The 27,422-nt window shown below is 34.5% G+C and overlaps 1 protein-coding gene across 1 annotated transcript; it reads left to right on the forward strand.

The window, feature by feature from the left end:
- The first annotated feature begins 18,830 nt into the window (after positions 1 to 18,830).
- Positions 18,831 to 22,498, forward strand: LOC132056591 (F-box protein PP2-A13). The gene is made up of 3 exons (XM_059448869.1): positions 18,831 to 19,409; positions 20,002 to 20,117; positions 21,938 to 22,498. The coding sequence occupies exons 1-3, from the start codon at positions 19,080 to 19,082 to the stop codon at positions 22,365 to 22,367; spliced, it is 876 nt and encodes a 291-aa protein (XP_059304852.1). The 5' UTR covers positions 18,831 to 19,079; the 3' UTR covers positions 22,368 to 22,498.
- Positions 22,499 to 27,422: the final 4,924 nt, after the last annotated feature.

Here is a 27,422-nt window from a genome sequence, read left to right on the forward strand (position 1 = left end):
AAATACAAATGACATGCAGAATAGTTGTATGTTGTATGTATATTATGTGTATGTTTTGTGTGTGCCACAGCCCACATGTATCATTATTATACATATGTGATACACATGACAAACATACAAAATACATATAGGAACAAAAAAGGTGTGAAATTCATGTGAGAGAACTCCGACGAAAAATAAAAGCAACAGAAAAAGTCATGAGAGAAAAATCCGGCAAAAAAGAGAAATTTAGGTGAAGAAAATGTAATGAACCGCTAGGTTGTTTCGAGACTAGGACTCTTTTTTCCTAAAATATTCTTCACGTAGTTTTAAAATGGTACTTTTGACTTGTGAGTATGGGTGGCATGGTTCCCGAGGCAATCGGGTGAGTATCGAAGAAGAAACTCAAATTTAAAAGCCTTAAGTTAAAGTGATGGAAACGTTTTACCAAAGTCAACATCAGAGGTTAGCGAACTCGAATTTGAGTTTTGACAAATTCTTTAGGTCCGAAAGGTGATTTATGACTTAGTCGAGAGGTTTGAATGAGTTCTAAAGGGCACGGGTGCGTTTCGGACACTTCGTGGAGATTTTAGTTGACCAAGGTCAACATCAGGTCAAGACGATCCCAGATCGGTGTGTTGAGCGTTCCAGCATTCTGTAACGTGTTTTATAATCGCAATGCATATTTGGTTTGTGTCCGGAAGATCCAGATGAGTTTCGGGTGCTAATTCGAAGTTTGGAAGACACTAGTTTTTTTTTTTTTTTGTGTCTGGTGCATGAATTTATCCTTCACGTTGGCAGGGGTGGGCCGCGTTCGCCAAGGGTTAGGGTTCGCGGAGGCATCGCGTTCGGGGGCTAGGGCTCGCTTTCACGAAGGAGGGTTTGGGGAGGCGTCGCTTCTCCATTGCAGAGGGCTCGGGGCACCTTGTCTCGTTCACGAGGCCTCTTCGCATTCACGAAGAAGGAGCTGTAGCTGGGCAGATTTAATTTCCAAATCAATGGGACATTTGATATTTCATTTTTGGGTGATTTTGATGGCTATCAACTTGATTTTAAAGAGGATTTTAAAGAGGAATAAGATACTAAACTTCCTAATGCTATTTCCCCATGATTGTAGCCATATATGAGCTTTTATTTTATGATTTGGGTCGGTATAAATAGGTTTTGAGCCCTAATATTAAGAAAAGGCAAATTGATGATTTGGCGATCCAATTGTGGATGAAGTTGGCTAATTTTCTGGATATAGGACACTTGGGTAATGGATAAAATGATTTTACAATAAAATTCCAGTTTTGTGCTTAGTGGCTCGGATTTGACTTTTGGGTTGACTTTTGTGGCCCACGTTATTACTATAGCAATATGGGTGTCTATGGATTTGTATTATGTACATCGCGTATTTGATAGACTGGGAGTGTTCCGAAGCACTTAAGAATGGGAAAGCTCTATTGTGATTTGTTTGTTTGGCTTCGAGGTAAGTTAAAAGACTTTTCTAGACTCCATTTGGGGGACGTTTTCGATAACTAGTTAATGAAAAGGGTTTAGGGCGAAAGAGGGGTCTCGTATCCTGTGATGGACGCTCATACGGGTACCGTTGCCATGTTCTACGTACTAGTGTAATTGTGTAATTATAGTTTGTAATCCAAGAATGCTAAAGAGTGTGGGCATTAGCTGATAGTTACTTGACTTGATTTGATTGTTTATGTGCATGTATCACTCCATTAAACTCGTATACTTATGATAATTCAGCTATTTGTGTAATTCTGCGCGGTACATGATTATAATTGAATTGCATTTGATATTCATGCTCATGTGATCATCCATATTCATACATGATGATGGTACATACAGTTATAGCTTGATACGATCGTTTTAGATCGAATTTGGTTTGGAGTGATGTTATTTAGCCGAAAGAGGCTGGTCGTCGATGGAAATGGTTCCGACAGATTTGTGCACGGAAAATAGTTCTGGGGAATATGGACCTCACGAGTCCTCCATGCGTCACGACTCTCGTACAGTCCCATGGAGCTCCGTGTATATACCGGTTGTATATGGCATATTGCATTGCACAATATTTTTGCCTAGCTGATTATGTGATTATCTCATTATTTGATCATCTAGCACTATTTGGTACCTGATTTATCCTCTACCCTGTTAATTGAACGGTTGCGAGTTAAGGTAAACCGGTTAATGCTAAAATAAGAATTTTTCTAAACAACTTCGCCACTACTTCATCATTGTCGTTCTATGAGATTTATAGAGTACACATGCTTCCTGTACTCATACTACATGTGTTGCACTCTTTGTGGTGCAGATTCTGCTTCGACCATGAGTGGGTCCCATCTGTCTGAGTCCAAGGCAATGACTTCTGGAGATTGTGGTGAGCTTCCTCGCTGATCCACATCGCCATTCTCTCTCTATTCCTTTTATGTATTTTTGTATTTTCATATTTTCTCCAGATAGTGTATTGGTCATTTTAGACTCGTGGCTTTTGTACACATGCATCAGCCTTGGGTGGTACTTTGTTATTTCCTCCCTCGTTTATCAGTAAAAGACTTGATTTTGGATATTACTGCGTTATCACTTACTTTCCGTTAAATCAACTTAAGAAATTGGCAAAATCAGTTGTTGTTGGTTCTTTTACTGGGTGGGGGTAGGTTCCTTCACGACTATTGAAAATTGGGTCATGACAGAAAAGACGAACAAAATTGATTTTCTGGCAAAGCTTCCCGGTGGAGTAACAACGCTATTAAAGAGAGCACACTTTATTTTCTTAATTATATTCTCAACACACACCCTCATGTGCAGGCCTAATTCTTTTTTTACGAGTCATGCACGAGATTTTCTTTCTTTGCTAATGGGTGGCGGTGAGATTCGATCTCGGGGCCTCTGTCTGCTCTGATACTATATTCATGTGTGTGATCATCATCTAACAGCTTGCGCGGTCATCAGAGTAACAGTGGTGGCCGGCGACGGAGCAAAGACGAATAGGGTTTGTTTGAAAGAGAAGACAAAATCCCTCGTTTTGTGAGATTTTATCGAAGTTTGTATATATTTTTTTAAAAACAAAAGGTTGTAATATTTTGAAAATGGAATAGTATTATTAATTATGATAACTAGAATCCTATTTTAGCATATCTAGAAAACTATCCCTAATTTCAATTATGAGTTGTAGTAACTAGTAAGTTATACTCCCTCTATCCCAATTTATGTGATACAATTTCTTTTTTAGATTGTACCAAAAAGAATGATACATTTTTATTTAGAAATAACTTATCTTAAAACTTCCTTTTTTACCCTTAATGAAATTATTTAAGCCACACAAATATATATGGCTTGTTTTAGATCACAAGTTTCAAAAATCTTATTTTTTTTTAAACTCTGTGCTTCGTCAAACTATATCACATAAATTGGGACGGGGAGTATTTGTATTCAGATGGTCGGCAAGTTGTCTCAATTTAATATGTTTTAATTTTTTTCAAGGACGGAGAAATAAGGGGAGAATAAACAAAGAAGATCGTGAACGAAGTGGTTCACGTGTTTTAATATTAATTTCTGTTTCTAAGTTGTAATTCTTATATTATATTCACAACATGTGCCAATTAATCAGTTGTCTCTATTTAATATATCCAAAGTCTTTTCAACTAATAAAGTAAACAGGGGAATAAGTAAAATGAAAGGTAAACGACGTGACTCACGTGTTTTGAATATTAATTTCTGTTACAAAGTTGTAGTTATAGTTTATAGTCGTAACATGGCCAGCTTGTCTCAATTAAATGTAAATATAAAGAAAAATAGTAATAATTGATTGCTAGAGTAGGTTGAAAGGTTCCATAATAGGATTGGACCCTAAGAGCCTGTTTGGAAAGCCACCTGGTAATTGAAATTGGTGTGATTACTACCCTAGTAATTACACAGTCTAGTAATTACACAAGATGTGTAATTACCACGACTCGTTTGTTTGTCCACAATATAATTCTGATTGCAATTACAAGCGTCTTTGTTTGGTTGCACATGTGTAATTACAGTAGTTTAATTTAAAAAATAAAATTTAATTATAAAATTTAAAATTCATATTTTAAAAATATGTAATATAAATGATATTAAATTATTTATTTAATAATACATTGTTTCTTGAAAATAAGTTAATTAATAATCATATATTTGTAACTAATATTGTAAAAAATAATTGATATATAATGTCAAATTAATAATATTTTAATTGATTATAAAACTTAAAAGCATACCTTTTTTGTGAGAACATCATGAGATTGGATGTTTGACAAAAAAAGAATATTTATAAATATAATGCCATAACATTATTCAAATGTTTGATACCCATTGATTATGTTGTAAAAAAAATAAGCAAGCAATGTGAAATAACAAGTCAATAGTACTAAAGCAAATATTTTTAAAATAAAAAATATAACCTAAATTCAAAATCCAAAAGAAAAAAATTTACCATAATTGTCATGACCAACCCCAGGACGGGCCGCTTAATAATGGCCGAAATTGGCGCCCGTCACACCTATTAACGACAAGAGATACAAATAACTTATACATACGAAGCGTATGTCATTAAACTGAAGCCGCCACAAATATATATATATATATACGGATCGTAGTTTACTCTCGTGCTATATGATACATATATCAAGATCAGGCGATCGGGTCTCGGTCAAATCACATATAAGCGTATATATCGTATAAAGCCGTCAGAAGTTATCATAATATATGGACGCCCGAACCACAAACTAGTTACCGCACACACTGCATAATAATTACCCACAACCCACGCATATATGTCACGAATATAAGAGTTATAATAATCATATGACGGGACGGGACCCCCTTATACATGCCTCAATATACATATAAATACACAAGTGTACGTACCTACGTATATAGGCCGAGAAGCAAGGGAGCGCCCTCGATAGCAGTAACGGATATCCTAGGCCGGTGACGGATCGCCAGAACGGCGTGCCTGGTATCAAGGGGCATAAACGCAACCCCGAAGAAAATTCGGTACGGAATATGTACCGAGCATGTAAAGCATGTGGATACGGAAACGTAGATCACAACCGAAATCGGGAATTACGTATATTCGGTATAATCACCGCGTAAAATCAACCGACTTGCCTTTGAAACACATATCATGCATGTTAATATCATGTCATCATATCATCGTATCATCATGTATACATACGTACTCCGGCCCTCTAAACAGGGACTCGGTAAATAAGATAAATAAATCATCGTATATATATATATATATATGTGCCCGACCCCTCAGTGAGGGACTTGGTGAGATGAGATCATGTCGTCATGTATGTCCTTCGGCCCATCGTGGTGGCCATCATCGCGTCATCGTATACATCACAGGTAGGCCCTACGCGAGGGACTCGGTGAACGATGTAGTGAAAGCGTGCACGAAAAGCATACTAGGCCGGGACTCGGTGAAAGACATATTGAGGAAGCACACAGTAGAGTAGTGAGAAACACGTACGCCTGAAATCATCCAATCCGGACTCGATAGATAAGTGGTGCGTCTGACGCTCGTGTCAGCTTGATATCGCACATAGCTGCGAAACATCGTTCACAGTATGTCACGTGACGTACGAGATCATAAACATGTATCAAGCCGATCCGAGCCCGCCTATGAAAGTTACGGGCATTATTCTTTATAGAATTTTCTACGAACATGTCATAGCAATCCGAGACCATATATGAAAGTTAGGGACGTTATACGTTATAGAACACTTTAGGAATAAAACTCTTTATGCAACATTCTTTCTCCAGACATACAAAAGACTCGAGGACAATAGCTCGACCACATTAAGAGTGCGAATATCAAGAAGTGAATAAGAATCGTAGACATGCTCGGATCTTAAGAGTAGAGTTACCCCAAGGCTCGTATCATATCATACTTACGTCTAGGACATGCCAAAAGAAAGAAAGGGTAAGCTTTACATACCTCGTCCGCTTCCTAAGCTAATCCGAATTTAAGTCTCGGCTTCTCACGATCTACAACAACGTCATTAGATGCCAAACATTAGCTATAGATACTTAAGGATTCCATCCCAAACTAGCACTTTATCTACAGAAATTTGGGCAGCATTTCCCCTATAAATTCAACAAGCCCCGAGAATTCAACTCGGCCAAATCATCAACAACAACACCAACAACCATACTAACAACATCAATAGGTAATTCAAAACGCATTCTAACGTTAGTAACTCTTTTATACATAATTCGACACATTCCATTTACATTCAATTCAACTACGTACATTCAAGCCAACATCAACGCTCACATGTTCAAATACTAATCCGAGATTATTCAAACAAGATTCAAGAACATTTCAAACAATCCGTACAATATACAAGGCCACCCGAAACCTTCCAACTTCAGTAGGAACAACAACAACACATTTCTTTCTTCCAAATTCATGAACTACACCAACAATCCACACGTTAACAACATCATTCTCATAAATTCAAGAAACTATATTAAAATTACATTAACTTCCAAATCAGCCCACACGATTATAACTTCAACTTGGATCATTAAACCTTCATTTTACATCATAGAATCCACAACAACAACAACCAAAATACTAAATAAAATTAGTTCATTCCTTCCACACCAAAACAGCCCACTTATGGCTACAACATCAACACGCAACATTTCATGAATTTCATCCATTTCTACATACTACAACATACACAAACCATCCATAACACATGTAAAAGAGGATTGAACCTTACCTTTTCCACTTAGTTCTTCACTTAGCTAGGGTTGGTGCTTTGCAAGAATGAATGGTTTGCTTGCTTCAACAACCACTCCACGTTATTATACACCTTCTAAGGAGTTGAAATGCTGGAAGAAAATATTTTTCTTGATCAATTTTCATGGCATCAATTCGGCCAGCCCTTGGCCGAATGGTTCCCTCTTGTTTTCTCCATGTTTCTCCAAGCTTCTCCAATTTTCTAAGTATTGAAAAGATGACTAATTAGTCTTGCTTGTCATCTAATGTACATATATAATTCATCCATGTATACCATGGCCCACACATGGCTTGGATGAATTAAAATTTGCCAAGCCATGGGTGGGAACCACCCATAAGCCACACGGCCACATTGTGGCTTGTTTCATGAAATGTCAACTTTCCATAATTAACTTTTAACCCCAAATTTTCTTTAATATTCCATACCAATAAAATCATAAGCAACTTATGCCTTAAAACAAAATCGAAGGTCAAAAGTCTCAACCTCGTATCCCGGAATAGTCTTGTCCTTAACTTATCAAAACTAGCTCGGAACATCCCAATGTACAAAATGCGGGATATAACAATAATACTCTTATGTCAAATTCCAACGTTACATAAGTAAGTTTCAACGTAACATAAGTAAATACTCTTATAATTCAAAAGAAAAGGAAAATACAACTTTATAACCTCACTCACAACAAAATTCTATTTTAATAACTTCACTCATTATATGCCAAGTTTGTTAATGACTCATTATTTCTAATATTAAGAGATGTAATTTCAAATATTAGAATATTAACACGATTATGCTAAATGAATAAAATAAAAAACTGAAAAGAAAAAAAATACGAGCAATTACATGGAACCACAATAAGTAAAGGTTGAGAATGAGAAGAAAGGAAATGAAATATAAATACTATAAAAAGAAAAATATATTTTAAAAAATAAAAATAATTAAGAAGTAAAAATAAAAAAGAAATTAAATAATAGAAATAAAAAATAAATTAGAAAAGAAAAGAAATTAAAATAAAATAAAAAATAAATTAAATAATCGAAATAAAAAATAAATTAAAAAAGAAAAGAAATTAAAATAAAATTAAAAAGAAATAAACTAAAAAGTATACACTATAATTACGGGGTGTAATTACACCCATTCCCCCCCGAGAATTGGAGAGTGTAATTACACCCTCTCAATTACACCCAATTCCCACCTACTTGTGTAATTACTCTCGGAAACAAACAAAATTAAAGTGTGTAATTACATCCAATTACACCCAATTCCAATTACCTGGGTGGCTTTCCAAACAGGCCCTAAAAGAAGAAGTAGAATCCTATTCTTCATGACAACCAAGAATGGATGATAAAACAAGTAGGTAAACTATTTTTTTGACGGATGAAGAGTGGATTTGGTTGGAGAATTGATAAGAGTATATTCTACTCATATATTGGCCTATCACAATTATTTTCGTTACAAACATTGTTTAGTCAAATGGAGTCGCATTTACGTGAAATATTTCTTGGGTTCTTAATACTATGCAGTCGGTTAAATAAAAATTACATTTGCCTAATCGTAAGTTGTATCCTTATTGTTATTGTACTGTATAATAAATATATAATGGGTGTATAACAAATATATATTTGACCACATTTATGCAACAAATATCGTTAAACACCATAGGAACAAATAGCTCTAGACAAGAGGGGGTGCTTAGATGGTAAGCACCCTTTTACCTCCAGCCTGAAAGTTGTGGGTTCGAGTCACCAAGGGAACAAAAGAGAGAGCTCCTGGGACCGGGGTTAAAAAAAAAAAAAAATAGGCAATAGCTCTCGAAAACATTTCAGGAAATTATACTTCTTATATTTGAATTTATATGAAATTCTTTCTACTTTGGAATGTTTCAAAATGAATGACACAATTATATTTTTATACAATTTTCACAACTTTCAAGAATTTGCATCCATTAAGTTGTTCTCACTTCAACTTTAATATGAAGTTCTTTTTTCAATCACTATTTTAATATTTTCTTTCATCATCACTAATATATGTATGCAGGGTAAACTAACATACTGAATTCTATCTCCAATTAACAAAGATCGTTAGGTAAAAATAATAAATAGAGCATTCTGTATCAGAATGCAACTAAAGCAAAATTAAATGGATGGTGGTGAATATAGAAAGCTCTCACCATGGTGGTAAATTAATTAATTAATGTGGGCTCAAAGATCTTGAATTGACATGAGTTTGTTGAATAATTCATATCGGTGCATATCTCCACAAAGCAAGCGTGATTCCCTTTCTCAGATTCCCTTTCTCAGAACAAACTTCTACCCATTATATGAGGGGTGGGCCATTTTTTTCTCCTAGAATCCATGGTATGAATTACGTAGATGTGTTAGTTTATGCTCCATGCTTATATCTCCCTATCCAATGAATTCAAAGACGTTAAAACTGAAACTCAAGACTATTTAAATCCCGTGGAATCTGTCAAAGCTAATAAGGAAACCCAAACTATGTTCACAAGTCATCCTATTGATGCATTAATTATGTGCATTTCGTTAAAAAAAAAAAAAAAAATTGCATAATATCGGTCTATTATAATATTTCAGTTTGTAAACGAATTTGAGTTTGAGATTAATTGTAGTGACCTATCTTTAAAGCTTTATTTTGTATTTCAAATTGATATTTACTACTCCCTTCCTCCCATTCTGACTTGTGATCAATTAGCTAAATATATGCAAAAGTTCTTTTTTTTTTTTAAAAAAAAAAATTTAAATGAGCAGTGATTGAAAAGATCTGATAAATTATTTCATTAAGGATAAATGTGAATTTCTAAAATTAAATAACAAAAAAACTAAATATGTCTTCTTTTTTAACACACTAATAAAAAAGACAAGAGTTAATAATGGTTAAAAATGTTTTCTTTCTGCGTTCAAAGCAGTAATTTAACAAAGCTAGTTTCTGTTTTAAGAATATAAAAAATAGAGAAAACGCTAAGGATATGATAAGAAATGATATGTTTTGATGACATGACAAACCCTAAGGAACCAGATACAATTAGGTTCATCTGTCTGAACTTAGTTAACCTTATGATATCTCATATGTTGCTTGTCTAACATGCTCCTTGAAGGATCAGATGCCTGCAGGAACTGTTCATATATGAGAGACCAGATATGTTGATTCAAAAGGACCAGATGGGATCAGATCTCCACCGTCAGCAACAATGCAATCAGAGCTGCGGCGGTGTATCCGATTACTTACAATGTGATCGAAGAACATATGAGGAACCAGGTTCCTCCAGATAAAGGTTTTGGTCACTGAAGCTGAAAGTTCAAATCCACAGCTGTAAAGTGAGCAGATGAAAAGTACAATGCAGCTGTACAACAGTAGTTCATCAAGGCCGACTGATTAACGGTCCAGATTTCATACTCTCTCGCTCTCTCTCCGCGCATATAAAGACATCATCTTCCAACAGGAGACTCATTCTTGTCCTGAAAATTGCTCCATCCAAAGTGCAAGTCTCCACCTTTCAAGGTGTTTCCCAAGAATAGAGCCACAGCAACCCGAAGGACCAGGTCCAGAACTAAAGATGTTTTAGGTCCTTAGGTTGTTGAGTCTTTGTTCTTTTGTGCTTAAACTGTAAACCTACTCTTCCATAAAAAGAAGCTGTTTGCAGGTGTCCTAAATTCTCAAAGTTGTTTCCACAATCTCTTGAGTGGTACACTAGGCTAGAGTTAGCTTAGTTGTATTAGTGTGTGACTAGAGTTAGTCACTGTGGTGAATTCTCAAAGGGTGTCTTTGAGTGGTACACTAGGCTGGGGTAAGTCTATGTGCATTAGTGTTCTTGGCTAGGGGTAGTCAAGGGTGTGGGTTGCATAAGCGTTATTGTAAGGTTGAGGGATTGTTACATCTCGAAAATTTTCACGTCGTAAGTAAACTAACGCAAGCCGGAGAGGTCATAGAACCCTTATAAGGTTAATGAGGACTTCTAACAAGTGCTAAACAAAGGTCTAAAGGTTTCGGGATCAAGCGAATCGAAGAAATTAAGTTTGTCAAAAATTTGGCAGAATTTTGGACAGGAATTTTGGTCCAACTTGAGAGAGACATATCTCCTAGAATATGAGGAGTTATGGAATCCATAACCTATGTAAATTCAAGTTCAGAGAGTCTTCTTTCCAATTTAATCGAAAAATCGCAATTTCGAAGTACGGGATGAAAGTACGGGACGGCCAGCACCTTCTGCCCGTACTTGATCCGAAACTTCCAGAATGTTGAAAGTCGGTGGAAACTTCCTATAAATTGATTTTCACGACTTGGGGTCATTGATGTGCCGTGAAATTATGGCACATTTGATGCTTTTAACTCTAAGTTTTACTTGTTTTCAAGTGAGTTTTTGTCAATTTGATGTGTTTTGTGTATGTTGCAGGTATTTAGAAGTTAGAATGCAAAAACAGTTGAAAACAAGGAATTTTGAAGACAAGGCACTGCTATGCACTTGTACGGACCATCAACTTGCTCGATGGTCCATCAAGCATGTCGTCGATCTGCCCTGAGTGAAAGTTCAAAGACTGTACAACTTTGATGCAAAAGGACAGGAAGGTTGACGGACCGTCAACATGATCGACAGTCCGTCGATGTACATTGACGGTTGAAGTTCTGGGTACTTGACTTTGTCATCAGATCATCGAAGTGCACCGTCGTTACTCGACGGTACTGTCAATGTGCAAAGACGGTTCGTCGAGTTGCAAGACGACCTGGGCAGGATTAGTTTTATTAATTCCGAATTTTGGACTTGTATAAATACCTGATTAGGTTTTATTTTTCAGACATCTTGAGTTTAAGACTTGTATTGAGCACTTTAAGTTCTTAGTACTTTTCAAGGGTTTCAAGATTATTCTATTTTGTTTATCTTCAATTCTCTTTGTAAGTTCAAACAACAATTACAATTACAATGTCTTGCGTTTTTATCAATTCCATGAGTAGCTAAATTTCCTACTAAGGTTGTGGACCCAAGGATGGGTGTTTTGCTCATGGGTTTCTAGTTGTGATATACGCATAATGGGTTGTTAGGGTTTGTTAGTTCTTCATTATTCATTGTTAGTTGATGGTTGCAAATATTAGCTTATGCCATAAACCTTGATTTATTTGGAAAAATAATTAGGGTTCGGTAAGGACTAATAACAAGAACTCAAGGCTTTAAACCTTGTTAAATAAATTCACTTAGGAATAAGAGGAATTTACTTGGCATATTTAATCATTCTTCATGTAAACTCTTTTGTATTTGGAAAAATCGTAAAGAGATATTGTTCTTAACTACTGGGAAATATTAAGAACTCCATTAGAGATTAAGTGCACTCATACAACGATCCATTAGAAGTATATCATATTAGAACCCTAAGCATTGCATTCATCTGGCGGGGACACAACCTTGGTTTCTTTTACTATACATTACAATACAAAGAAATTAGTTAGCAATTAGTCATAAACAACCAACTTTCTACACATTCATCGGAGTAAGCTATTAGACCTAAATAAAGCATTCTCTGATTTTAGTAACCTTTTCACACCATATTCCCTGTGGGATTCGACCCCAACCTTATTGGGTTACTATATTTGACATCGTCCGCTTTACGCTAATAAAATGTGTAATTTGAGCGTATAAGTCATGTTATTTCATAAAAACAGATCCTTCTAGACCCCTTAAGCTCTCCCAACCATTTCTAATCATCTCTAATCACCCATAAACATCCCAAATCAAATCAAGAGAAGATCAAACCTTGAAAACCTAAGTTAATTTATGGAAGATGGATGTTCTTGCTTTCACTTGGAGTTGTGGGGATTAAGTCTTGGAACAAGTTGTGTGAGTTAAAATTCTTCAAATACAGGGTATGTTCTTCATCTTATCTCTTATGTTAAGTTGATTTGAAGGTTTAGCAAGTCTTAAAAAGTTGAAAGAGTTATGGAGAAAAGTTCAAATATGAATTGATGATATTTGAGTTGTAAATTAACTTGAATTGTTAGCATGTTATGAGTATAATCTTGTTATGAGGGGTAATAATGATGTTGAGAAAGTGTTGTATACAAGTGTATAAGTATTGAAGTTGTTGTTATGGATTGATTATGAAAAGAACTTTTGGAATTGAATTGAGTATAATTTGAATGTAATCTTTTGATTATGGAATTGTTGATGTTTTATTATGGTTTGGGAGTTGTTTTTGAGTTGAAGGAAATAGAAGATATAAAGGGAAATGTTGCCCAATTTTCATTAGCTCATTTATTAATTTAGTTTGACCATATAAGCGTTTCAATGACTTACCCGTAGTGCGAATCATCTTGAATGTAGATTTACGAGCTCGGGAGGATAGGCGTTGAGTAGTTAAGGAGATGACGAGATATGTTAAGGTTGTCCCTTTCTTTCTTATGGCATGATCTTATTGATACAAATCCACACATATGCTATCCATAATGTCCCTATTCCTAGAAATACTAAAAGCTCATGGTTCTTGATGTTCTTATGATATTGTTGACATTTGTCTCATGATTATTGATCCTTATCATATGATTATTGATTTTATTTATTGATGTTAATCTCATCTTATGGTTATTGTTCCTTCAATGTGAGATATGATGATGATGATAGTTCTGTAACGATAATCGGAGGTTTACAGACCTTACGTCACTCCGATAGAGTTATAGCTTTTATTTGGGCTCTCATGCATGCTTTATATATATGTATGTATTTTCTCACACCGAGCCGCTATGATGATAACACCGAGTCTATACGGTCGGGTACGGTATTATATATGTATGTATGAAAATGTTTTTTTTTTTTAAAAGCTAAGCATGCATGACTTCCGCCTTAAAAGGCATTCAGATATACAGGTTATCTCTCTTATCTCATGTTACTTTCCATATCTTTTTATTATGTTGTTATTCATGCTTTAGATACTTAGTACATTATTCGTACTGACGTCCTTTTGTTTGTGGACGCTGCGTTCATGCCTGCAGGTAGACAGGGAGATGGATCAGACCCTTAGGCTTCTTTCTCAGCGTTGTACAGAAGTACTCCTCTTGTTCTGGAGCTGCAGTTCAGTTGTTATGATTCTTTTGTGTATATATGGGCATGGCGGGGTCCTGTTCCGTCCTTATCATGTTATGTACTCCATGTAGAGGCTCGTAGACAGATGTGTACAGTTAGATGTCTTGTGACCTCTTCGGCCTATATTTTGTTATATCCTTTAATAGCCTTGTCAGCTTATATATTGGCACGGTTGATGATATATATATACGTATATCTTTTGGGCATGTGCGCTTTTCAGTTATAATATTTATGGGTTAGTTTCATGGCCCACTCAGATATGACTGTGAGATGTACGTTTTGAGGTACTCGGTAGGCTAGCTCCGGTTGCCCATCATGGCCCTCCAGTTGGGTCGTGACTAGGATTATGGGAGTTAATTCCTAGCTTACGATAGAGTTGTAACCTGATTTTCTCAGTTAGTGGAGTCGAAATCTTACAGGGGTAAGTCGTGATTTTTAATCCCTTGAGCAAGGAGTTTTCCACGTAAAAATCTTGTGTTGATTCTCGTACTGCATTGCATAAGGAAACTGGTACACAACTAGGTCCCTCATATCTTTGTTTGGTGGTTGCAAAGCCTCTAACAGGATATAATGTAGAAGAATCAGAATATTTCGAGCCCACAAGTTTCTTGTGTGTCGTTAAAAAATCTAATCCCCTCAGGCCCTCACAGTTGCCAAGGTTAACGGATTAATTCCTTCTAGGATAGAATAGAAAACTATTCTGCAATAGCTGCAATGCAAATTGAAAAACTTTAGCGAACTCACATGGAGGCAGCAAATCACACTGGCCACTTACGTTTTGCTTTTGAAAACAAAGCAGAATGCAAGAGTAAAAGGATATTAATATCATTAATTTTTCAGTAGTTCAAAATTGAGACGAAGCCATGGAAATATAGCCAATAGTTTGGGTACATGAAAAGGTGCGTTGACTTTATGAAAAAGTCACATCCTTTGGTACTGGTGCCTTTTTAAAAAAGTCATTCAATTTCCCATTCATACCACAAAAAACCTAACAATCCCCCACATGAATGGAGAATGGCTATATAATGCATGAAAAAATTGTGTGATTTGCAAGCAAAGATTAATTGCATCTGGATAAGTAGGTTTCCCTTTGAACTTTCCGTATTGAACATGTGTCAGATATACTCAGTCAATCGATAGATTTGGTATCTTTGAACCATCGAGCTTTGGTATATACCTAGATAACCACATGTCACACAATTAACCCTTTAACCGTCTTTGGTTCTCATTGTTGTGTTCATTTCAGCCATGAACCGTGCCCTATCTCGTAAGTGCGTAGAGAATTAACCTATAGAATTCTCCTTGAAGCGGCTTACACTTCACACTTACATAGGTGATTCCTAAATGTGTAATCCTATAGAAATACTATTTGACATACCCTGTATCAAACTTAGAAACCATTAAAAAGCATTAACGCTTTATCGTTGTTACTGAACATTGTCTTCATCATGAGAATCGACCAAACATTTTGTTTGACAATGTTGAACCGTCAATCATAACTTTGTTTGATCTCCTTGAACTTGGATCTTGGGATCTCTAGTCTTCTAGATAGAGTTACCACCATGTTGACTTGTCCTCGGCCATAGTCCAATTCCCTTTGATGATGTCTTAACCGCCTCTCTAGGTAGGCCTTTTGTAAGTGGATCCGACATATTATCCTTTGACCTTACATAGTCAATTATGATAATTCCACTAGAGAGTAGTTACTTAACGGAATTATGTCTTCATTGTATGTGACGATATTTTCTGTTATACATAATATGCTTCCAGCCCTTCATATCGTCGCTAGACTAGCGCAATGTATGCATATAGGAGCAAACAGTTAGGGGCATAATGAAATGTCTTCCAAGAAATTCTGGAGCTATAACTTCTTCACCGATCTTGTCTAAATCTATGAACTCAGACTCCATTGTGGAGCGGGCGATACATGTCTGTTTGGACGATTTCCAAGATAGTACTCCTCCACTAATGGTAAAAATGTATCAGTTTGTGGATTTAATTTCATTTGCTCCGGTGATTCAATTTGCATCAACATACCCCTCGAATCGTGAGATATTGATTATAAATCAAAGCACATCTTAGAAAATAAAATATATTGTAGATCATAATATGATACATGTGGATGGTTGTCACACAACCTTTTAACAATATACATATTTTTCAACCATTCCACTTCTTGTAAGTCTACTTCTTCAAATATCCAACTAATAGCGCATTCACCGATGTGAAAATCCAAGCTATTGTCGATTTTTAACATTATCGTCAATTGATTTTCGATTTATAGACCAGTGAACTTATACGTTCAATGAACCGTCTTGTGTATTCAAAGAGTTGTCTTTCAACTAAGACATTTTATCATGAAGAGTCTTTAACTTTCAAGTGAAATCCGTTCATGAAAGAACATAACATTATATTTCAAGTGACATCCCTTCACGAAATTAAAGAACACAACGTTTAGTGAAAAGACATATGATCAACTATCAAATGAGTAGTTCGATCAACTAGTCCTCACCAAGACGGGACGAGTTATGTGAAAATTTCACTAACTACCATATCAATATCCACCAAAAACATATATCATGAGATTGATATAATACAATAATGTCAATAAATCAGTTATTTGATTCTATCTCTATATTAATATGAATGCCAGAATTTTCTGATCTGTGAACCAACATTCTATATTCTTTACTATTAGTGGCATATCTTATGCAAACACCATCAACGGTATTAGATTCTAATTTTACCCTTTTCGGTTGGGTTTAGGAACTTGCACTTTGGCCAAACACCCCCATACTTTGAAATTTTTCAAGCTGGATTTCTCTTCTTTTTTCATATGAAATGGATTGTGTTTTACTATGGGGCACTCAGTTGAGAATCTTGTTAGCCATAACAATGGCTTCTCCCCCACAAGTTCTGGATAAACAAGAACTTATTAACAAGACATTCACCATCTATGCTAAATTGTTCCTTCACAATGCAACATCACCATTAAACACGTACGCACTTAGTTCCCGTGAATTGATACTAGTACGTACTACTCACCAACTAGTGAAAGGAGACTAAAGAAATCAGTCCGTAATAAAGTTTTACAAGAAATCATTAACATAAGTGTCAATTGTCACTATAATTTCCCTATAACATATACAAAAAAATATATGTATATCATTTAATTTTGCTCCTTGCATCATAACCACTTTATCAGCAACACTTAATTTATCAATAAAAGATTGGTGGCCTGCATCTCTTTGAGACTGTTAGAAAAATAGGGAACGAAACTAATGAAGAAGGCTTTGCCATGAACATAGATGACACAGACAGATAATATGAATAAATTAATATGATCTTTTTCATATAAATTCTTAGCCACTGAATTTTGTAATCAGAAGGAGAATCACAGAGAGTTATAGAAAAAAACTGTGTCCGTTCACACTTTAAATACTCCAATTAGAATTTTCCTTTAATTTTTATCTCTATCAGCGATTTGTACCATAGAATGCAATGAACATCCTTACGATCATAATATTTTTCTTCTCTTAACCAGAGAATAAGGTGAAGTTTTTATATGTTCAAACCGAATAGTTTCTGACACAACAGATTTGATAAATCGGTGAAGTTTTTATCTCTTCAAACAGAATAAACAGTCAGCAAAGATTTTATATCTTCAAACCAACGAACATTACTAAATCGGTAAAGCTATATTCTTTAAACCATGTAGTAACTTGGAGTAGAAAATCACACAGATTTAATCTCCAAACAACGGACTAGAAAATCACAAAGGTTTTAGTCTCCAAAAAGAGTGCTTTGTATTTCTGAAAAGTATTTTTTTATCTTCTGAAAAGAGTTTTTTTTTTTTTTTATGTCTGAAAAGAGTACTTTTATATCTCCTTTACAAATCAGAACACAAAAGATTAAAACAGCAAAAAACTAGATTTCTTAAGCTTGTTATCTTTCTGTTTTCAAAGCAGTAATTTAACAAAGCTAGTTTCTGTTTTAAGAATCCAAAAAACAGAGAAAACGTTTAAGAATAGAATGTAGAAGAATCGGAATATTTCCGAGCCCACAAGTTTTTTGTGTATCCTTAAGAAATCTAATTCCCTCACAGTTGTCAAGGGTAATGGATTAATTCTTCCCAGGATAGAATGGAAAACTATTTTGCAATAGCGGTTGCATTGCAGAATTTCAGTGAACTCAAATGGTTGCAGCAAATCACACTGCACACTTACATTTTGCTTTTGAAAACGATGCAGAATGCAAGAGAGAGGAGATTAAAAGCAGTAAATTTTTCAGTAGTTCAGAATTGAGGCAAAGCCTCGGAATATATAGCCAATAGTTTGGGTACATGAAAAGGTGTGGTGACTTTACAGAAAAGTCACATCTTTTGGTACTCTTTTGCCTTTTCAGGAAAGTCATTCAATTTCTCATTCACACCACACAAAACCCAACAAAAACACACATGAACTGTCACTTTAACGTGAGTTTCCTACCTGAACTATTAGGTGTGTGAGTTTCCTATCTGAAATATCACTAACTATTTATCAAAACACACATCAACTATTAGTTGTTCCCTTTTCCTACCTGAATTATCACCATCGTTCAGGTAGGAAAACAGTGAGCAATTGATAGTTAAAACGTGTTTTGATAAATAGTTGGTGATAGTTCAGGTAGGAAAATCGCATATGTGCTATTTCAGGTAGAAAACTCACGAAAAATGATAGTTGACTTAAAACACACCTCTCTTTTTTAACAAACTAAAAAAAGAATATGTGGGAAAATAAAAATATGAATTTGTTACTTTAACTTAAGCCCGCATATATTCCATACTGCATATGCTTAACCATGGTTGAGAGGAGACTGGATGCATGGTTAACGTAACATAGAATTCGATGCTCGATCAAGCTGTCCGCTAGATCATAAAAGTGCTCGACAAAAGGACACACCACCATTTGACAAATGTTCCCATGGTGACTTGCATACTCATTACTGTGACACATGCTCACTCCTTTGTTTAAGTTTTTGGAGCATTATGTATATATATACTCTATAATAAAGTTGAAAAGTCTTCAATTAAGCATACTTTCTGCATAGGTAGTTCTTTTTCCCCTCCTATGGAGAAAGTCCCTTCCTCTTTACTCAAGATTCATTGATACCATTCCTTAATTTATCATTTTTCTCATAAAAGCCCCTTATGATCACATTTTAGCTAGCAGCTTTTATTTGCTATATTATTTGCATATATGGGGGCTGGTTTTTCTAGCTTGGTGGATCATGAGAAATTAACAAGTAATACTGGTCCTTCGGAGACTGGCCTTGGAGATTTGCCAGAGAGCTGCATAGCTTTAGTTCTTACACATCTGGACCCCACTGAGATCTGTAAATTTGGTCACGTGAACAGGACATTCCGTCAAGCTTCATTGGCTGATGTTGTTTGGGAACCAAAGTTGCCTGAAAATTATCAAATTCTTGTGAAAAATTACCACTTGGAAGAAGAGTCATGTGGCTTAACCAAGAAACAGATATTTGCAAGATTATGTCGTCCAAATCACTTTGGGAGTAGCAAATACAAGGTGTGTCCATATGACTCTTCTTTGGTCTCTCAGATTTATTGTGTATATATAGTCGTTTCTTCTCAAAATCCTTTAGTAAGAATCAAGAACATCTGGTTCCACAAGATTTATAACAGTATTTGTGAATTCAAGGTTTACAATAGTTTTTATTTGACTAGTCAATAGTGTAATTACATGTCAAAAACACGAATCACATCATAAAGGTTCACAATTTAAGACTATAATTGAGTTACAGAAGTCGTTCCAATATTTCGTTGAAAATCTTGTTGTTCTAAGGAATTTTTCAACACATTAGGACTTCTTTTATCTTTCTTTTATGACAAGTCACAACTCTGGAGAATTTTCAACTGTCGTCTTTTTCTCTTTTTTTTTCAATTAAATTTAAGTAAGTGTATAACAAATTATATATATTTATGAATCCGAGTTAATCCACATGGATTCTGCAAACCCAATTTTCTAATTCAACAGTTCAGTTCTTTTATCCTAATTTCCTTGCTCTTCTTTTTGTTCAAATTTCTCCTCTTGATTACAATGACCGTCCCGTAAGGATAGAGACATATATTAACGTTAGGCTGTTAGTTCCTTATGGCAGGCGTTTTGGATGGAAAAAAATAAAGGGGTATGTGTGTGTATATCGTGGAAGGAAATGAAGATAACAGGCATAGAAGACCGCAGATACTGGAACCATATGTCATCTGATGAATCAAGGTTTGTCCATTATTCTCTGACAACCAACTGAATTAAAGTACCTTTCAATTTTAACATATATAGTAACCATGCATTACCTTTTTACATAGTAAATGAAGAAATTGATATGGCTTTGATTATGGCACATGAATGCTGAGAAGTGTCTATCAAAAGATGAATGTTTGTTATGCCAAAGAAAAATGTGGCATGTTGGGTATATCAAGAAAGAAATTGCTTTGATCAATAAGCTAATTATAAGTTTTTATTGAGATATGAATAGGAGTTGGAGTCATTTAGAAGAAAAGAAATAAACGTAGAGGAGAAAATGATGCATATATCTCTAGCTGTCAAAGAAATGAATTCCTTCCACAGAAATTAACATTATACTCGATATTCTAAGGCTACCATTCTAGCTAGAGTGTCTGTTTTAACTTTTCATATTTAATTTAATGGATTGTTTGACTAGAGTGTATATTTTAACACTATGTACTACTGGTTTCTTTGATATTGGAGAAAACGTGGGAGGAAGAAATTTACAAAACAACAGCACCAAGCTCTAATAATTGAAGGGATGAAATTTGACATTTGAACCAAAACGTGTAAAGGGGGAATCGCTTTTACCTAAATGATCGGAAAATTAATTAAAATTAAAAAGAAAATGTTTCCTGGCCCAGTGAATTTAACTTTAGTAAGTTTTTAGTTACGCTATCATGTCATGACCTGGAGTATAAGACATTAATCCGTATATCCGATATTAATAAATAAAAGAAAAAAGTCAAAAGGACCTCCTGATTGACTGATTCTATTGTAAAAAAAATAAAAATCTTTAATTTCTAATTAAAGAAGAAATTAATTTAGGACTCTCGTCTTTAGAGTATAATATAAACAAAATGGTAAGATGGAGCAGGAATATAAACTTCCAATCTTAGTGTTAGCTCACGCCAGAGGCGGATTCGTGATTGAAGGCATGTGGGTTCAAATATTATCGCCTCTGTCATTGTTCGGCTTCCGCCTCAAATTTCTTATATATTTGAAGGGTTTCACATTATAAATACAAGGTTTCGGATAGAAGTTGTGGGTTCCCGCGAACCCGCACCAATGGTGTGGATCCGCCTATCTTACTAAAGACGGTATATCTAGTCAACCAAAAATCTACATGGTAATTCATAGGTTAATTATCATTTTGATCATGTTACCTATAAATGCTTATCGTATAAGTTTGCCTGCAATTACATTATAAATATGATTAAAAACCTGAAAATAATAAGGTAGCTTACAGCACCACAAGGTTAAAATGCATGATTGATAAAATGAAAATCTTTTATAAATATATGTGATATGTATAAGTTATAAATGCTTTCTATATTAGGTCTAGGAGCATATCTCGCTGGCAAATTTACGTGGTTAATTTCCATCTTGGTCAGCCTAGGGGCTGTCATCCCATTTAAAGATGCTTTTGAGAGTTAAGTCAACTAATCATGTGCTTGAGAAAAATGAATCCAGTTCTGGATATCCTTTTGATAAGCCCTTTCAAGATTATATTCTCATCCGATTTCTTCTTAATTATTTTATGTAAAAAAACGTGGTATATATATAAAATTCCCAATACATAGACAATGGTGGACCTATGTTATAGGTTATGAGTGCTCGAGCACCAATACATCTAAAGCCAAACTTTATCATTCATATAAAAGAAAAAATTAGTAATTATACAAATATATTCGCGGGGCATTCAGTCTCCATAGCAATTAAATATTTAGTTGAACATCCATAATTTGAAAATTTTGGTATGCCACTAAGTCACTAACCATGAACTAATGTTTTGTCAAAAATATCTACAGATTCAGGACAGTTGCATTTCTCAAACAAATATGGTGGGTAGAAGTGGAAGGTAACCTAGAATTCGAATTCCCAGCAGGAAATTACAGCCTATTCTTTCGGCTTCAGCTGGGAAAAACGTCGAGAAGACTAGGCCGACGAATCTGCACCGTTGATCAAATCCACGGCTGGAATATCAAACCAGTACAGTTTCTACTATCAACATCAAATGGCCAGCAGGCAACTGCACAATATTACTTGAATGAGCCAGGAAAGTGGATAAATTATCATGTGGGAGATTTTGTGGTGGACAAGTACTCTAGCATGCCAACAAAGTTAAAGTTCTCAATGACTCAAATTGATTGTACACACACTAAAGGTGGTCTTTGTTTAGACTACGTGCTCATTCTTCCTGCTGAGATTGGACCAACAAAAGTAGGTTTAACTTGTTAAATTGTAGGAATAGAATTGATGCAATTATGTGGGTCGCACCTAGAGTGTGACGTACCGATTGATAAAGTGTACATGTGAAAATCATGGAAAATCGGAGGTCACTTTACAGTAGAGGGGAAATTGTTAGGTAATTTCATTTCGTCTATTAAATTTTAGTGTGCACAGCTACACAGTAACAGGTATTTATTAGAATCGTCAAGCTGCGCGCAGGCTAGTCGAGAGATAACGCAACAAAAAATAACTGTGTAGCTTGCACTACCACATTCTCCAAATGAAGATTAGTTGTTTTAATTGCTTCATTCTTACTTAGCTACATCATTCATTGGATTGTGTCATACTCTTAACTTGTAGCTAACACGTGATGTCTTGTATTCCTGGGGACGCAAAATATGATTTCTTGTATACTGCACAAACCGTTGTTAGTTGTTATGATTACTTATTGCATCAAATTGGACGAGCCTATAGGGACATTAATGTTTTTTGACTCATTGCGTGAGGGATTATACTTATCTCCGATGTTCATGACGGAAGGTCCTAAAAATAAGTACAAAAAAACAAAAGAGTGGTACAAAAATACGTAACCAAAATAATTTGTGAAATGCTAGTTAAAATATAGAGATCTTATGACTTCGATACAATTGACGTGGTATTTTGACCACAACCATTAATTTTTTGGTCACCCCTGTCGTCGAGATGAAGTACATAAGTAGACCCTAAAAACACACTGATTACTGTAGTAAGAAAAGCTGTTTTAACTTGGCCACCAATTCTGGAGAGGATCCCAATCCTTTTCATCAAGATGATAATGATGAGAAAAATAAAACGATAGATGAGAGTAAAAGAATGAACGCTGCTTAAAATATACTCCTAATTAATTCCTTATAAGTTCTTCTCGAGAAGATTGGGATCATTTAGTTTGCGGGATGGACTAGACAAGTATATATGTAGGACATTGTATGGAGTTAACTATCTCATCTTCCATATGGGTATTGGGATAACTAATCCCATCATTTTAATGTAAAAAATGGGATAAAATTCAGAGACTAAATGATTATACATTTTATATCGAATTTATTATCCTTATCCACCAATCAAACGACCCTAAGAGTCCTGATAGACATAAAGTCTTAATTAAAATTTTAGAACTATAAAAAGAAGAGTTTGTAATTGTAAGGAAAAATAAGATTTCTCTCCAGTTCCATATCAAATACTATGATTAAAAGGTCAAGATTTTAATTGGATGGTCAAAAGTTCGAACCAAGCTGCACAATTTAATGAACCTCTCTAAATTTTTCTGTTAATTATGTGAAAAAGAGAAAAGAAGGAAATGGGATTATAACTTGGCACGGAATTTAAGAAAGTAGAAGACTTTTGAATATTGTGGTCTTAAATTAAAGATATGTAGAATGCACAAAATGTCATTTAATTTTGTGGTGTTAAACATGTGATCATGTAGAAAGTTGGACTAAAGAGTTGTAAAAAAAAAAAAAAAAAGATGTTCTGTTTTAAACGGACCAAAAAGAAAAGTACGACAACCAAATTGAAACAGCGCAAGTATATGAGTTCATCCTTTAAAATTTGTAGCATTAAATCTATTGTAGTTTTAAGATTATGGATTTAGTCTATTATTGTTGCAATTTTAATCATATTTACACATGAAGAAGCATAAAAATAGTGGATTCAGATGAACCCTACGACACAACATTCCATCCGCCCTTGGTCTCAAATGGGTGGGTTGAATCTTGACGGTTCAAAATGAGTTGAATAAATAACGAAAAATTTATGTCGCTTGTTTACGCGACACAAAAATTACTCGAGAAATATCAATTTTATAAAATTACATTGCATGTATGTTTAACCTAATTTATTAGGTCAACCCATTAAATTTACAGAAAAGGGTCAAAAATGCCCTTAAACTATGCGAAATTTATAAAAATGTCCTCCGTTCATAGTTTGGTCCAAGAATGCCCTTAAACTATAGGAAATTGAACAAAAATGCCCTATTGTTACTTAATTGGGTCAAAAATGCCCTTTTCCTAATAAACATGTTGTTTCTTTTCTTTTAAAACACATTATTTTTATAAAATATTATTTTTAAAGAAATATCTTCTTGTTCCTTTTCTTTTAAATCTCTTTACCTAATAAAAAGTGGAGATAATTTTTTTTCTTCTTAATCTCATTTTATCAATTAAAATAAAATTACCCCGTGTACATTTTTAACTGATAATATATATCAATTATAATATTGAGGTCACAAACAAGGTGATTAATCCAAATATAATTGATCCTTTTGATAATGTGTTAGATTTAGGGAATTTTCTCTACTATGTTTTGAATGAATATGAGATCTGTACAGTGCTATGTTTATACAAGTGCAAATGGACGAAATTATAAAAGGCTATTTCTGACTGACTACACTTGCTTATTTCCTATTGTAACAAGATAAAATGTAGAGGTGTTCTATTAAGGGAATAAAATATGTACAGCCGTACATTTCCTATTTTGGAAGGTGCTGGAACCTTTGAATTGTTTCTAGCTGATGTGTAGGAGCTAAAATGAATTGGGCCATTGTTCTCGTGAGAATAGTGGGCCTTTGAGATAAAAGGCCCAGACGTGAACTTTCAGGTTAGAAGGGAAAATTACACAAAATCCTCCTCGGCCCAAGTATTTACCAGTCTTTGCCCCCCACCGAAGTTAATTACACTAATACCGACCCGCTATAAAATTGTTACCCGTGTTGCCCAAAACAAATTACTGCCGACATTCACTTTAAGAAATGGCGGCTAGAGCCCGTTTGGATTGGCTTATAAGTTGCTTTTTCAGTTTTTTTGAATATTTGGACGGCCACGAATTTATATAAGTCATTTTGTGCTTAAAATAAGCTCAAAAAAATAAGTGGGGGTAGCCCAACTTATTCGGCTTATAAGCTATTTTCAGCTTATAAGCTGATTTTTTTAAGCTAAGCCAAACGAGCCCTAACACAAATTTCTAACAAAAAAACAAAACAAAAAAAGAAGTAGAGGTCAGATGGTTTAGAAACAACTAATGCATACGTGTAAAATCCAATTTTCTTGAAGCTTACATTTGTCAACGATTAATACAAAAAAAAAAAAAAATACAGAATGAGTGGGGATAAGGAGTTTTTTTTTTCCATCAGGTGTCCGGTACCCGCATTGGAGCCCGACTATATTTGGATTCGCGCCGCGTAGGGCCTCATTCGGGGGGAAGCGCTCCCTACCAAGGATTTGTTCATACCCAGGGCTCGAATTCGAGACCTCTGCTTAAGGGAGAAGCAGCCTCATCCACTACACCACATCCTTTGTTGGTGGGTATAAGGAGCTCGTTTGTTTGAAAAGCAAAAAAATATGAAAAAAAAAATGCGTTTCAGTCTAAATATATAGCTAATTTTTTTAGATTAATAAAAATATAGAAAAACTAAATAATTAGACTACAACAAGAAGTAATTATGAAAAATACTGAAGTCACTAGCTTATTTATTGAAACTAAATTATAGTAAATATATTTTTATAAAAAAAATCTTTTGCAAATGAAAACAAAACTTATATTTAAAATATGACTCTATCTTTTTTGTTTTTTCCACAAGTAAAACTTGCTAAATGATATATAAAAATTAAAATATTTTTGTATGTTTTATTAGAAATTTTCTTTTCTTTCGAAGAAATGAACATGTCCTTTATGATATATACTATATGGGTATCCTGGAGAAATGAGGAGTGTTTTTTTTTATAATGGATCAATCCTCTATGATATCCTGTTAGTGTATCATATACACCAAGTTAGTATCATACAGGACTAGACTTCTTTTTGAAGGAATGAACTAGTTCTTTATGATACCCTATCAGTATATAGTATACCATGTTGGGATCATAGAAGACTGAGTGTTTTTCTTGAAAGAATGAACCAATCATTTGTGATACCATGTCAATATATAATATATACTATATGGGCATCATAGAGGACTGAGTAGTGTTGGAATGATTCTGCCATCTAGTTACCCTGTCACTAGGGGTGTACAAAGTAAACCGATAAACCGCAACAAACCGATAAACCGAGTCAAACCGAGAAAAAAAACCCGACTAGTGGTTTGGTTTGACTTGGTTTGGTGTTGGAAAAAAAAACCCGACCATAATTGGTTTGGTTTGGTTTTAGCTAAAAAAAGTCAAACCGAACCAAACCAACCCGACATTACATGTATTCAATTTTTAAAATATTTTATACATAAAAATATTTATTTGTAATGTAATTTATAAATATTTCTTAATTATTTTCATAGTATCATATTATTTAAGCTTGAACTTAGGATTTTGAATGTGAATAAGTTTTATATCCTATGGATGTTAGTAACTCATATAAAGTCCAAACCAAAACCAACTCAACACTAATACTAACAAAAGAATTTCAATTTACCCATAGAAATGACAATAATGTTGGATATCTATTCTTTAGTTTTGCATAATTGGTTTAAAGAGTGAAAATACATAACTTAAGTTTTTTTTCTTGTCATGTAATTAATACTTATTAGCCGTACTTATTTTAGCATGACTTAGTATTTTTAGATTATGGTCATTTTCTTTATGGCTTATTAATTAGCAATATTTATTTTAACCGATTTTATTATCTTTTGTTGAATATTTTAATACAATGTCATCACTCTTCTCACATTTTGTGTTATTTTCTTATGAAACACCTTAATTACATAGTTATATCTTACTAGGACTAAAGAAATATTTGACGTAAAAGTTATATGTTTTGTATCAAGATTATTCCCAAAAAAAAAACCCGAATAACCTGAGAAAACCGGAGGTTAAAAAACCCGAGGTTGAAAAACCCGAATTTTATTGGTTTGGTTTAGTGTATAAATTTAAAAACCCGACGCAATTGATTTGGTTTGGTGTTTAAGAAATCCGAACCAACCCGGTCCATGTACACCCCTAATTTAGTACTATATTAAAAAAGAAACCTTTAACAGTGGCCAATAATAGGTTAAAATGTATTTTCGAAAGCTATCCATGCTGCTAAATAGTGTAGGCATAT

This window comes from Lycium ferocissimum, chromosome 5, assembly GCF_029784015.1.
Source record: "Lycium ferocissimum isolate CSIRO_LF1 chromosome 5, AGI_CSIRO_Lferr_CH_V1, whole genome shotgun sequence".
In the NCBI taxonomy this organism is placed as follows: domain Eukaryota; kingdom Viridiplantae; phylum Streptophyta; class Magnoliopsida; order Solanales; family Solanaceae; genus Lycium; species Lycium ferocissimum.

Excerpts from the sequence above, each read along its gene's own strand:
- LOC132056591 (XM_059448869.1), top strand. The coding sequence starts at position 19,080 with ATGGGGGCTGGTTTTTCTAGCTTGGTGGATCATGAGAAATTAACAAGT. Across the intron at positions 19,410-20,001 it reads TTGGGAGTAGCAAATACAAG|GCGTTTTGGATGGAAAAAAA; the intron begins GTGTGTCCATAT and ends TCCTTATGGCAG. Across the intron at positions 20,118-21,937 it reads ATGTCATCTGATGAATCAAG|ATTCAGGACAGTTGCATTTC; the intron begins GTTTGTCCATTA and ends AAATATCTACAG.